Genomic DNA, 13,955 nt, shown 5'->3' on the forward strand with positions numbered 1-13,955 from the left:
AACTATGTTATTGCTCCAAGGTGACAGTTTTCATTATCCAGTTGCTTGAAAAAAATCAACAAACTTTATAGGCACACAACATACAGTCATTAATATACAATGATATTTGATCAATTCAGTTAGGTTAATCCAGTCCCTTCTGTGGTTAAGTGAACACTTCGGAGGACCCCACAGCAAAACACTGAAACCACTACAGTGTAACCTGTGTTCACAAATCTCCATTTTAATTAGTTTCAGATTAACCCTCCCCACCACCTGGCCACATCCCTCAGATTGTGAACAGGTCAGTTGATTTTTTTAATTTATTCACCTGCATTGCTTTAGTGCAAAGTTGTTTCCAGTAAGTAAACCATGTATAAGCAAAGCACATATGATAGTGGCAGGTAACAGTGAGACAACACTTTTAATTCAACGGCAATGCAGGCCTGTCCCATTGCTCAGTAGTGTTAAATTCACCACAGACTTCAGTCTGTTCAGAACAGGTCCTCAATTTGCCATCTACAGTTTGAAGATACAGTGCATGGACAAATATATTGTACAGTAAACTTCTAGCTCAGGTTCTGTGTCCTGTTTACTTTATCCTGTAAATTCTCTACTGGTGATTTGTCAGATATAGCTATAAAACTACAAGACTGTAGTACATATATTTTCTTTTCTCCTCAAATAAATTGTCCGTCCCTACATATAGCAGCCTAGGACACACCAGAACCAAGATAGCTCCTTTTTCCTCCTTGTCTTCCATATTTGGAACCACAGTGTTATGTTCTTTCAACATCCTGTTGCCCCTGGCTCACAACATCCACTAACAGATGGAGGAGAAGCATTTTGTAGTAGGGAGTGAATCAGGTTATACCAAATGGGTTTGGCTGGTCTGACCAAAGAGAGGAGATGAACCACTGTCTGTGCTTTGGAAACCTGATCGACTGAGTTGCTGCAGGGAGATTCACCGAGTGTAAGTCTCTGCTCACTTCGCTCTGAGATAGTGGGGGATGAGGGGTGATCACATCACTATGCACGCCTGAAGCCTCTTCCAGTTGCGAACAATAACTTCAAGATTGGCTAATTAAGCTCATTGGGGTGATGAGATGGTCCAATTAAACGTTCCAATTAAACATTCCAGTCAGAGAAACATCCAGTGATCCTCTGCCATCCTACCTGTTGTGCTCCTTTCTAAATTCCAGGGAATGGATTGGGCAACTCACAACAGAGGAGACACCTGAAACCAGATATACTCTTAACATCTAAACACTGCTTTATCACTCTCATAAATAGTTTCTTGCTCACTTTCCAGCACATGTGCTGTTGTTAACAAATGTAACATAACTGATCAAGCAAGAATGCAATGTGGCCTTTTTTAAAATACGGACAATTGTGTTTATTTGAGTCTCTAGCCCTTCTTCTCTTGTGTTACAGTAATAAAGGGCCCACTTATAAATTGAAAGCACTTCCAACACATTACTCCCCAGGGAAAGGCACTACATAAAAATGGATGTGAAACAGAATCCCCCAAATGTAGTGACCTGCACTGAAATGATGTCTGCGATTCAGCAGCAGGAATGGGAAAATAGACTGAGGGAGTACAGATTCTGAATATGCACTAACTTAATTATTGACACTACAATAGCGTCTATTTTTATCACCAGAGTACTAAATAAGTCTCCTGAAATGATTCACTAAATATTGATACATCTAGACTTATTTAACTATGTGCATGAATATACTTAACCCTAATCTCCTTCCAGAATACACTGAAATGTGGCCAATCCACATTCATTTTTCCTTTCTCTGTGCCAATGTATTCATGGTAATGGTCTATGATACAAGAACAAATCCCCCTCTAGAGTGTGAACACAATCAGTAAGATCTGTTTTTGGAAATGTGAGGAGCATACTTTCTGAATGGCCGATAAGTCACCAGGGAGAAGCATAACTTACGAGGCTGTCCATCTCCCCTTTCTTGAAAAATGTGGGGGCTGCCACATTTAGATGGCATTCTGCTCCTCACGGATGTCCGTCCTCTCGCTCTGAAAGTTGTTGGCTTGGTGCGTCTCTTTGCAGCAGAAGTACTGCTTCCAGATTTTGAGAAAGGCTCTTCGGAATTTCTTGATGCGGAAGGCGTACACTATGGGGTTGACCGCCGAGTTGCCGTGTGTCAGTAGGATGGCCACGTAAGTCAAGAGAATGGGCTTTTCACAGGTGGGGCAGAAGAGGGTGATGCAGTTGAGGGTGTGCAGGGGGAGCCAGCTGAGGGCAAACAGGAAGAGGACCAGAGCCAGAGACTTGGCCAGCTTCAGCTCCTTGCCATAGTACTTGCTGGGGTCCGAGTGGTTGGCCGTCACCTTCTTGTTGAGCTGCTTGTGGATCATGTAGAAGATCTCCACATAAATGAGGACCATGAGCAGCAGAGGGGGGAGGACCCAGCCGAAGAAGTTGAAGTACACCATGTACTCCATGCTGATGACGTTCTCGAACTGGCAGGTGACCGTGAGGTCCTCTGAGCTGAGGGAGCCATTCTCCTTCATCTTCTCCAGGTTGTTCCAGCCCAGCATGGGTGTCAGGCCCACGATGAAGGACACCATCCAGCAGACCACCACCGCTGCACCCGCCCGCTTCTGCGTCACCACCGTCTTGTAGCTGCAGAGACAAAACATTAAAATCTTGGTTAGCCTTGGCCAGGTACATTTTTTTGTATTAAATATGACAACTTTTTCTTCTGAATTAAGCATTGATCCTAAAATGAGATAGCCTTTTAGCTGAATCAGGAGACTGACTATTTTGTAGAGTGTTTCAGTAATGCAGATTGTTACATTAAAACAATTACTTCATCTAACATTTTCTAAAACATTTAATTTGCAGAAATCGCCACCCAACAGAATGCTACCGTTAGCTTTCAGCAGCTGCAAAACAAATGTGTGAAGAATGAAACGGTGAGGGGTTTTGAATAGCTGATGTCTTCAAACAAATAACTCAAATACTTCGTTTTTAAAAGGCCTTACACCTTACATTTGCTTACACCTTATGAAATATTACCTCATTTTCACAATCCGTAACACTGTAACGCTGCAAAGTGGGCTTCTTGCTCCTAGAACGCATATCAAAAGTTTGATATATCTTAACGATTATGTGAATTCCCCTCAGTATGCACTTTATTGTGTGGAATGAAGAGAATAATTAAACATTAAAACCTTTATGTGCAGAAAAACTGAAAATCATGCATGCATGCATGTCTGCCTATGTGGATTTATATAATTCCCCAGTTTTTTATGTTTCTACTTAGCTGCTTAGTTCATTATAAGTGCACACAATCCCAATCATGCTGTTAATTCCATCAAGAAATCAGAGCGGTACTTCTGATGGAGAGAGGCAATTGGAACCCAAGGTTGTCTGTGTAGGTCACTATACAAGCACTAACCAATGTTAAGATCCCATCAAATCAAAAGATTTAAAACCTGAATCATCTCATATACAATTATGTGACCAGGCAGCAAACCTCATCACACCCTTAAGGTTCAAAGCTGGCAGGAGGTAAAGAGATAATCTTTGCTGTAATCATTAATTAAAAAGGGAAATTAAGGAGCCCAGTCTTTGCGGTTGATGCATCTGCCCTGGAATTATAGTCTGATATTCCTCAGTTTCCTCAAAATAGCCATGAATGCTAACATATGTGTATCCAGGTGCTCATATTTCATGTATGTATCTGTCACAAAATGTTTATTAATGCCTTTTGAGAAAAGTAAATGTGGCGCCAAATGATGTTCCTTTTCGGTTTACTTGGCCTTATTTTTCTACAAAGATGGGAGCAGTGTGGAGTAGTGGATATGACTCTGTACTCCAGTGCGGAGGGCTGTGAGTAAAAACCCAGCTGTATAAATGGGTAATTGTAAATAAAAAGTCACCCTGGATAAGGGTGTCTGCTAAGAAATGTAATATTAAATTCAAGTAGGATATCTGACTTTTTCAAAGCTATTGTATTACTTCTACATAGAGAAAAAACATTCTTCATCTGTAATGTGGCTGCAACATGGCAGTTAACTACAGATAGAAGTATTAATTCAGTAATTTGAAACAATAAATTTGGTTTCACATTCTGCACACAAATCAGTGGAGTGGCAGTCAAAAACTTACATAACTGGAATCCTAACCATCTTCACAAGCCTGAGTAAGTCTTCAACATACTACAAAGATATCAATGATAAATAGGTATATAATTTAATGAACAGGTGATGGGGCTGATGGGTCTTTCAACTACAACTTTATATCCATATCTATATAAACATTATCATAATTGTAGTAGTTGTCATTTATAATAATTGTATTAATAATAATCATAATGTCTTAATCCAAGTCAATTTACATGTATATATAGCAGCAGAGGTCACAGTCCTACACCCCAGCATTTAATACATTGTGAACAGCTGTCATTTATTATTTATCATGTTCGCTGTTGTAGCAGTAATTGATAGATGGATAAAAAATTTGTCAGAATGTGTCACACTGTTTTGGTCTGGACTGACTTTACACTAGGATTTAAAATACGAGTTGGCCGGCAGAAAGATATATCGATACTGATACTAGTGCCTAGTTTTGTGGCTTGTGTCAGCATTCAGCCACATAGTCTCAATGCCTCAGAAACAGGAAATTATACATTTGACCACAGGAAGGAAGTACTAATGAGAAACTGGTTCGGCCTCATGCATTAGCTTTATAAAAGGAATTTGATGGGGAGAGAAAGCTATGTGCTCTGATCGGAAAGCCAAATACATACATATAAGAAGAACATGCTTCAAGGCAACTCAGTGTGCACTCACTCCTTAGAAGTTTGATTCCATTACTGAAAATAAATGCAAGCCAAATTTTTTGTATTATCCTTATTTGGCTTGAAGACTCTGCAGGCCATTACCGTGCTACAAAAGCATTACAAATGTGAGATCTGCACAGCATAAATAAAAGGATTGTGGGAAATATAACCAACAAGTTTTATTTTCTATGCAGTCCAAGCGGATTTGAGCTGGGATGCAGAATTTGATGTCCAGCGGCCTTTTATTGCTAATGAAGAACAATAGCACTTCTTGAGTAATGGCCTTTGGATTTTAGAATAATATTTTATGAGGACAACCCAAAAACACTATCAAAGTGTCAATAACAACACTTTTTTCAGTTGTTATCTCTTCTACAAATTTACATTTCTCACATGTGATGATATGAACTCCAGCTTTCAATTATTCTTGGAAGTAATCAACCAGAAACAATATATTTTTTCTTTTTCAGAATGTGTGGAGACACTTTCATGAAAAATGTCCTAGGTGTGAGAAACATTTGAGCCTTTACTTGATACTTCCTGTCAACACTGCAGTAAGTAACTCTTAAGCAGTGCTGTCAATTTTGCAACAAAGTGTTTCATAGCTGAAATGATTTAAAAGGTCTTTGGCTGTTGCCCTTGCAAGTTGCATAAAATTCAGCAGTACATTATTTTTTGTGAATGTAAAATAGTAGGCAACAATGTAATTATCATCTAAATGTATAAGTTAATCCTATTAGAAGTTTTGATTCCTGTAGTAAATAAAATCCTTTGATATTAACATTTAACCTATTGACACTGACCTGACCTCACACTGGCGCAAAAGGCATTTTGCTGGCAACTTGAGCATGGGGGCAGACAATCTGATTCTGTGTAGCTACTAGGTGAAGAGAAAAATAAATAAAACATACATACAGTTCTAGTCAATCGTATTCACACCTTTCTTTCGTAACTTGTTGAATAAATAGTTTCATATGTTAGCAACAGAAATTGAAATGTTAATAAATAATCATGCATTATAGGTGCAAAAAGAATTTCAAAGGTTCGGGGCAGTGCGTATAAACTGGGTAAGCACTTTGGGAAATCTGGAGCTTGGTGCATTAGTTGCATTTGAATTCCTGTACATTAATAGTTTTTCTTGCTGGGCTACACACATGGTGGACAATTGTGGAAATACTAGCTAGCCAAGTAATGCAATCTGGGAGATAAACACAGGGTTTGGTTACATAAGGTGCAGATAGATCTAAAAAAATACCAAACGTCGCCCCCAATGATGTTGATTTAACATAGACTTACACTGGCTTAAGAGAACCTACCCTATACGTTAAATAGTTTTTCTCTATCCATCTGTCTGTCTATTGTGTACACTGGAAATATACTGGAAGTGTGCACTGTATAAAAACATAGCTAAATACAACACAGATGTTGCAGAAATGTCAGATACTAACTAAGCCCTGCCTGGAATGAAGGCAAGTTGATTTCTATGTCTTTGGGTTGTTATTGTAACTGGGTCATAGTGTGTGTGATATGAGCGTGTTATGGTGATGTCATTCCCTCTAGACTTGGTTCACCCCCCCCCCCCCTTCCCAGCATCATGGGACAATTTCTCAGGAAAAGTGGGTGTGTAACAATGTCCCAGCTTTACATCAATCAGGACCCACTTCTATCACATCTTGATTCTGAGCAAGCAACATTTCCATTTCAGAACATAAATACACATTTAATTTCAGACACAATTGTGTCAAGTACCGCACCCACAGGCTGGTGCCGAGCAAATCTGTCAGCAAACAAATATAAGAGAATATGTCTAGAGAATATAACACTGACATTGTCCCTATTGCAAAAGCACTGCACTAATGGTTAAGCTATGGACCAGAAAACCCTGAAAAACAAGGATGAATTGTGCTACTCAAACGAGACAGGCTTCGCTGCAAAGCACTTTTGTGATTTGGAGACTGTGCACTTTTTTCCAGTGATAAGTGAATTTCTAAGCAGCCTAAGGACATATTTATTCTCTCTTGGGGAAAAAAAAGTTGAATTTCACATCCTTATTCCTGCTGCTGCCAAGACTGATAGTGATTAATTTTGTTTATATTACTCAACAAGGTTCTCCAAATTGCATATACAATTGTCTAGGCTATGCTGAAAAGCCAGACTATAAGAAAATGAACCTGGCTTCTTAAGGAAAGATACAATTAATATAAAGAATATATTAAGTCTAGTGTTCTACGGTGGAGCTGAAGTGCAACAAACAAAACAAAGCAAACAGAACAAATATATATTTAGGAACCTTTTAAATAGTTACATTCTATCTGATGTAAAATCTGTGTTGTTCCCATGTAGATTGATTCAATAGCAATAGCAATAACAATAGATTGTTCCTCCGTATAATTTGTTTACATATTCGTTTATTGTTTTACACCATCACAATCCTTCTTATTTTGCTAGTAAATAAAACTAACTTATTTCTTCATTTGCATGTACATGTTTGTATTTGTATATACTATTTTATGTAATTTGTTTATTATTTGCATTCCAGTGAGCTACTTATATTTTTAAAGCATGTATGTTTATATCACCCCAGAATTTTGTCACCCCATAATGTAAAGAAATTTACACATTAATCCAGCTTGAGATCTTTGCCTAATTGATACTGTTGATTGCTGCTAGGTACCTTTACAATACAATATGTTATGAAATACTAAATACAAAATATTTTAAAATGGTTCTAGTCTTTCAATTATACAGTATAATAATTGTCTGTCTGGCAGAGACAGACAATTGATTTTACCTGCTCCAGGAGTGACTGGGGTTCATTTTCACCAACCAAACCGTTACATTTTGCATATCCCTTATCTGATTAGAGCACATCTGTGAGAATTAGGGATATATGTATAGACACCCTGAAGAAGGAAAAAAAGTTTTTCAGGATTCAATTATAAAACTAAATTATAAAAGATGTTGACATTGTAATGCTATCTTGCAGTAGGAATCAGATTAGCAGAGGTTTAAAGAAAGATAAATCTGGGATATTACCTTTGTTCAGCCTAGATGCTGCCTCTCAAAAGCTATGTAAATCTGCTAGAGAGGAAACAATTTGTACAGCAATGCAAGTTTGTCCATTCTGCATCCTACACTTACACCACAAGATGTCAGTCATTAGTAACCCTCCCTCCCTTTCTTTGACCTATCAATGAAAGGCAGATGCACACATCGGGGCCAGTGGTGGCCTTGTAAAATTAATAAGCCTTTTGGATATTACAAAAAAAAAAAAAAAAAAAAAACACAACAAGACATTGACACAAAGCTACAGGCCCGCTTTCTGCATCCAGACCTAGATGATTATTTTCAAGCCACTGACAGGAACAGGCAATTCTGGGTCCATTTATTAGGAATGATGACACCCAGACACAATTTATCATTACCACCGCTCCCTTCTGATGTCAAGCAGGAACTGCTTATTTATGAGCACATAAGTCTCAGACTGGACATCTTTATACCACCTGATACAGGATGGTAAAAATCACCTTACTTCTACTAATTGTATGCATTTGTCTTGTTTTATTTATTTTCTTGGGTACATTTGGCTTATAAAACAGTATTTTATTCATTACTATTACTATGCATTTGTTTAATTATGGTTTCACAACAAGGCAGAACCATTTATTCACAAATGTATCTATCTGTGGGTGTTAGTGTTTGGACAACAAAATGTGGCGTCCAATAAAGACATTGAAGAGGCTGCATGTTATAATCCTAGCTGTGGAAAATAACAGGTCAAAATGCCAGTCACTCAAAACAAATCAGTGACTTTCACCTGTGGAGCAAATTCATACAGACCCATACTCTCCAGCCAAGACTGAAGATCACATTCATTTTGATTTGAGGAATAAGAAACAGCTAGAACTAAAAACAAAAAACGGTCAAGCTAGTATCTATAGGACCAGTGCTGGAGACCTCTGCTGCCACTCTACATGTGCGTTTCTAATTAAAGTCTGTCGTTTCGAGAGCTGGGGCTCTTCAAGGACTCCTGTTAACTTATTTGCACAAACTAGAAAATATAATGGAAGAAGGAGCTTTGCAATCTTTTTAACAAGACCCTTTAAGACAGACAGTGTATTCAAGCAAGGAATAGACTAACCTACACGGGGTTGCTACTATTCCAGGAGACAAATGTTTATTTATCAGTGTTTGATTTTGTTGAATGAATATACATAATTACCTGACATTACTTGAATCACAATAAAATAAAGGCCATCTATTGTGAACAGTGTGTTATTTGGCCTTTGTCATCACATTCCTTATTGCGGTTTGTTTACTTCTCAGCTGTCACAGTTTAGGATACGATACAGCTTTCTGCATTTGTCTTAATTTTTTTGTTCTTTAATCAAATAAATAAAAGAATGCCTTATCACTCTTTCCCGTGTGTACCTCACCTAGTTATGTTTATTTGATAAGAAACCCATTTACCTACTTGCACTCACCTTCAAACAAACAACAAAAGACAAAGACGAACAAACTCGCCCTGCTTTAGATGCAGCTGGATGTCTGCGTGTATATACCTCAAAATGTGGCCTTCACTTAAAATGTCCATTACAGTACTTACTTTGAAAACTTAAGCAATTCTAGAGACAGTTTTCACATCCCACCTCAGTGATTTCCATATGCTTAAGAGCACTTTCCTCTCACGTTATCTATGGACATATGCATCAGATTTCCTCTAAGGCTTTCACACTTCATGAAACATTTACCCCTGGCTCCTATTATTGCAACAGTTCAGTTAATTACTGAATTGCATCTCTGTGACCATGGTTGAAAATGAATGAAGAGCTCTTGACCTCCTGAGTGAAAGTGCATCTGCGTGAAGTGGGTTTCTGGTCTTTTCTTTGGGAATGACTCACTGGCACTGTTTGATGTAGGAGTGTCCGAACTCTCTTACTGTGCCGTTGACTCAAGACCTCTAGTCACATTTTAAGGTCAGATAATCTCAGTTTGGGAGATTGAATCTGCATCCAGTCACATTTCCTGTTAACACCAGGCTTTCACAATGTACAAGATGACTGTAGTGCTTTAGTCAAGCATGCGTAATTAAACAAGCTAATCTACAGATATATGATCACTTTGAAAACGTCTACGATAAGCGTTTTCAACATTTCTATGACTGCTTCACAAATTAATTTGATTAGCACTTTCACATATATCGAGATGGGCATGAAGGCAGTTTAAAGAAAAGAGAATTACTGTGCATATGGTATGCCTTTGAAGTATCACAGGTAGTTGGAGTACAAAATCTGAACCTGCCACTGAGATTGAATACATAAATAAATGCTACAATTTCAGACAAAGGTTACCCAATAAAGCACATGGCCAACTTAAACCTTTTGTTTGTAAATCATGCAGTTTTTTCAAGATTTATATGAAAAAAAAAACATACTGACACAACACAAGGTACATTTTAACAACGTTAGACAATATTTACACAATCCTACCATAGTACTAAATACAAGTGCGATACAACGACTAGATCAGAACTAGTAGACTAGACTGCGAGGAACAGGTGCGTTCCCTTCCTTGGAATTAAAGTTAATAACTACCATATTTAGAATTGACTCCTGTGTTAAAATAGTGAAGTATATGTCTGTTTATCCTCAGGCCAATTTAACACTGTGTAGAAACAGATTTACTTCAAAGCTGTTAGAGATCATCTGTGTATATTAGGTTGGAATGTTTTTTAGTGTTAGAAGTATTTAAGATTTGAATAGAAAGCATCCACAGTGCGAGCAGACAGTTGACTGTGGTAATTTGTTAATCAGTTAAAACAAGAATAAAAAGAAATACAGATAGATGTACATTTTATAGTACTGAAATGTGGTATTCGGCATAATCTCCTGATAATGTTTGCTTTACAAATAGTTTGAGAGCAAATTACAAGGATTTATTAAGGAAAATCAATGCATTAGCTCAGATTCAAAGTCCCCAAGGCACTCAAGTTAAATGATACTGTAACTCAGGATTATTACACCTTCACCTCAGGGATCTCTACATGTTACCAGTGGCCTTATTCTTCTTATTGAAAAGTGGATAAAACATTTATTTGGAGGAAATGTCAAACACATTTCATATCGATATAAAATACAAAAACCGTGTCAGTGAATGTATGACAGATGAGCATATTTTATCAGAACACAACTGTTAAATGTAATGGAACTTTCTACCATCACCCTTACAATTATTCGATTTCCCATGGACAGAAACAGAAGCATCAGATAATGTTCTGTGTAAATAGGAAATTATATCACTCAAGCCACTGTTACCTTTTCCCCAGTAGTTGGATGAATAAACAAACCAAGGAATGAAAACTTTACTAATGTAATCAAACACTTTTTTTTTTTTTTACTAGTTTTGACCAAATAGGCCACAGGTACAGTCTCCATCTTAAAGGGTCACTATTCAAATTCCATCTTACAATTGGATGTGTAAAGGAACATTAAACACTACACTATAAAAACACTACACTAGTGTCCCAAAGGGAAATCCACAAATGTTAAAGACTAGTACCTTACAATACAACTTGCAGACAGACGAAACAGACATTTGAAGATAATGAGCATCTGATTAGCCCATACCTATCACCATGTTATCTTGTTGTATAACACTGTTACAGTGACGTGCACAAATTACCAGTCCCTCTTGCATACATTTTAAATAGTTGTTTTTAATGCGTATGCTTTTTGTTTAATGATGCATATGCTTTTTATTTAACGCAAACACCAAGCCTTCAGCCCTGCACTCCACCACTGTGAGTTCACATGCTATTGCTTTATAAATACAGTGCACATGATGGGACCCTCTTAAAGTCTTCTGCAATAGGGTGTATTTATGGAAATGTTTGCTCCTGCACGCTGCCTTAAAACGACCAAGCATTTGCAAGTTACACAAGTAGGACCTGGACATAAAGCATCCATAACCTTAAATCAGTGGTTTCCCAATCCTGGTCCTGCTGTTTTTTTGTTCCAACTGAGCTCTCAATTACTTAATTACTAGTAGGGTACTTAATTGATACCCAATTAATTCATACATCTAATTTGCCTAACCTGAGATCCTAAATTATTTTAAACCGCAATTATTTTACAAGTTTGTCACAGGTTTTATACTTTTGAATCGTGGGCTGGGCAAAACAGATGGCACATGTCGGTTTTAAGTTAGAAACAGAAAAAGGCCTCGATTATCTTTGGTAAAGAGAAAAACCACAAACGAACCAGAGAAAAGCAGTGGTCAGCAGGTCAGCAAAACTTTTGACCAATATTTGTAATGCCAATGTTAAGACCGATCATTTCAGTTAATCACTACACTTGCTTCTCCATTAAGCAAATTAGTTCAATTGAGGGTTCAATTATGTAATTGAGAGCTCGGTTGGAACAATAAACAGCAGGGTATAGGGGGGTCCTCCAGGACCAGGGTTGAGGACCACTGCTTTAAAAACACCTATATATAGGCTATGATGGTGATTGTTATGATTATTCATACCGGAAATAAATAGCGTGACTTTACCTGGTTGGTATTTTGACCCTAAGGTAGCGGTCAATGGCAATGGCAAGCAGCGCTAGGATGGAGCTCTGCGTCAGGACGAGCACCGTGCACGCCACCAGCAGGCAGCTGTAGAAGTGGGTCTGCAGTCCGATGCTGATGGTGATGGCCAGTGGGATGACCAGAGCCCCGACCGCAATATCGGCCAGGGCCAGGGAGACGATGAAGCAGAAAGTGGTGTCCCTCAAAGAGCGGTTGATCTTCACAGCCCAAACTACCATGACATTGCCAAGTACAGAAGACACGGCGATCACTACCTCCATGCCTATGTACAGCGCTTGGGAAGGCGAGAGATGCCCAGACATCCTCAAAATCCCCAACAGAGCTCCTTCAGAAATATAGGCTAATGATAATGATGGTTATTTTACATAGACATTCATGTGTGATCCGTCCTGTAATACTTGAGTTGGTTTTACTTTTAAATATACAAAAGAGACATTTTTAAAATCCTGTCTAAGGACAGGATTCGTCTTGGGTGAAAAAAATCACATCTGTGCTCGTAAAAACACGTGGTTAGGAGTCCGGGGCAAAATTAAAGGTTAGCTTGTAGATCTTGAAAGGTAATCCTGTGCAGCATTATTGCGATGCATTTCTTTTGAGCTCTCCAAAAATAAAAGACAATGATCTTCATCCAGGACACGGGGAATAGATCATAATAGGCTTCATTTGCCTAAAAGGTCCATCGTTACGACGATTCCCTGCTTCCCCGGCTCATGTCACCTTCAAGAACTGAGCTTCTGTCTGGGGGAGAAAAGCGAGACACCGCAGACACAGGAGACGCTCTTGAACGGCGGTGCGTAAAGCAACAAAATGACACGATCAGTCTGCCGACCCCCTCTTTAATACTGATGCACCCCACTCACTGCTTCCCGTGGTGGTTGTGGGGGAGATGAAAGGCGATGCGATGACCTGAAATAGGTTGTGGTGTCTCATTTTTAAATAAAAATGATGTTTGGTCTGTTTCTCCCTTTTTCCCATCCGCGGCGAGACTCTGCTCGTCTGCGCTCCTTCGCCAGCTCGTCCCCCCTTCAGTGGGCAAATCTAACGCCGCGTTGACACTGTTAGCATTGAAAACCAGAGACGCAGATGCTTATCGGTGTCCCACGCAAAGGAAAACACAGAGACAGGAGAAACAACACGCAAATAGCACACAGCCCGTCCCAGCAGCCAGCCGTGCGCCCGTCTCTCCAGCTGCGAGCCGCTCCGGAGCTGCAGTCTCGGTGCGTCCTGCCGTGAGAGGCGTCTGTCGTGCCAGTGTGCCGATATGAGGGCACTGAGCACTAATTCATTGCTAATGCATTACGTTTATTGTGTCCATTCAGGCCATTGTCATTGCGTAGGAAGAAAATGACCCATTGAGGAAAACACGAATAAATAAATAGATAAATAAATACACGAATAAAAATGTAATGTAGTGTCAATATTGTATATATTTCTTTTTTGTATAATTCACAGCTGGATAAAGTATTCAGGTTCGATATTATTATTATTATTATTATTATTATTAATATTAATTATAATAATACATTATTTAGTATAGTAACAGCAATATAATCAGCAGTAGTAGTATT

General features: G+C 38.6%; 1 protein-coding gene across 1 annotated transcript; it reads right to left on the minus strand.

Moving 5' to 3' along the window:
* Positions 1-203: 203 nt before the first annotated feature.
* On the minus strand, positions 204-13,719 carry adora1b (adenosine A1 receptor b). Its single transcript, XM_066703667.1, has 2 exons — positions 12,349-13,719; positions 204-2,633 (listed from the first exon to the last, which is right to left on the minus strand). Exons 1-2 carry the CDS (start codon positions 12,687-12,689, stop codon positions 1,982-1,984), a joined length of 993 nt encoding a protein of 330 aa, XP_066559764.1. The 5' UTR covers positions 12,690-13,719; the 3' UTR covers positions 204-1,981.
* Between the last annotated feature and the right edge of the window lie 236 nt (positions 13,720-13,955).

The sequence above is a fragment of the Amia ocellicauda genome, chromosome 5, assembly GCF_036373705.1.
Source record: "Amia ocellicauda isolate fAmiCal2 chromosome 5, fAmiCal2.hap1, whole genome shotgun sequence".
In the NCBI taxonomy this organism is placed as follows: Eukaryota; Metazoa; Chordata; class Actinopteri; order Amiiformes; family Amiidae; genus Amia; species Amia ocellicauda.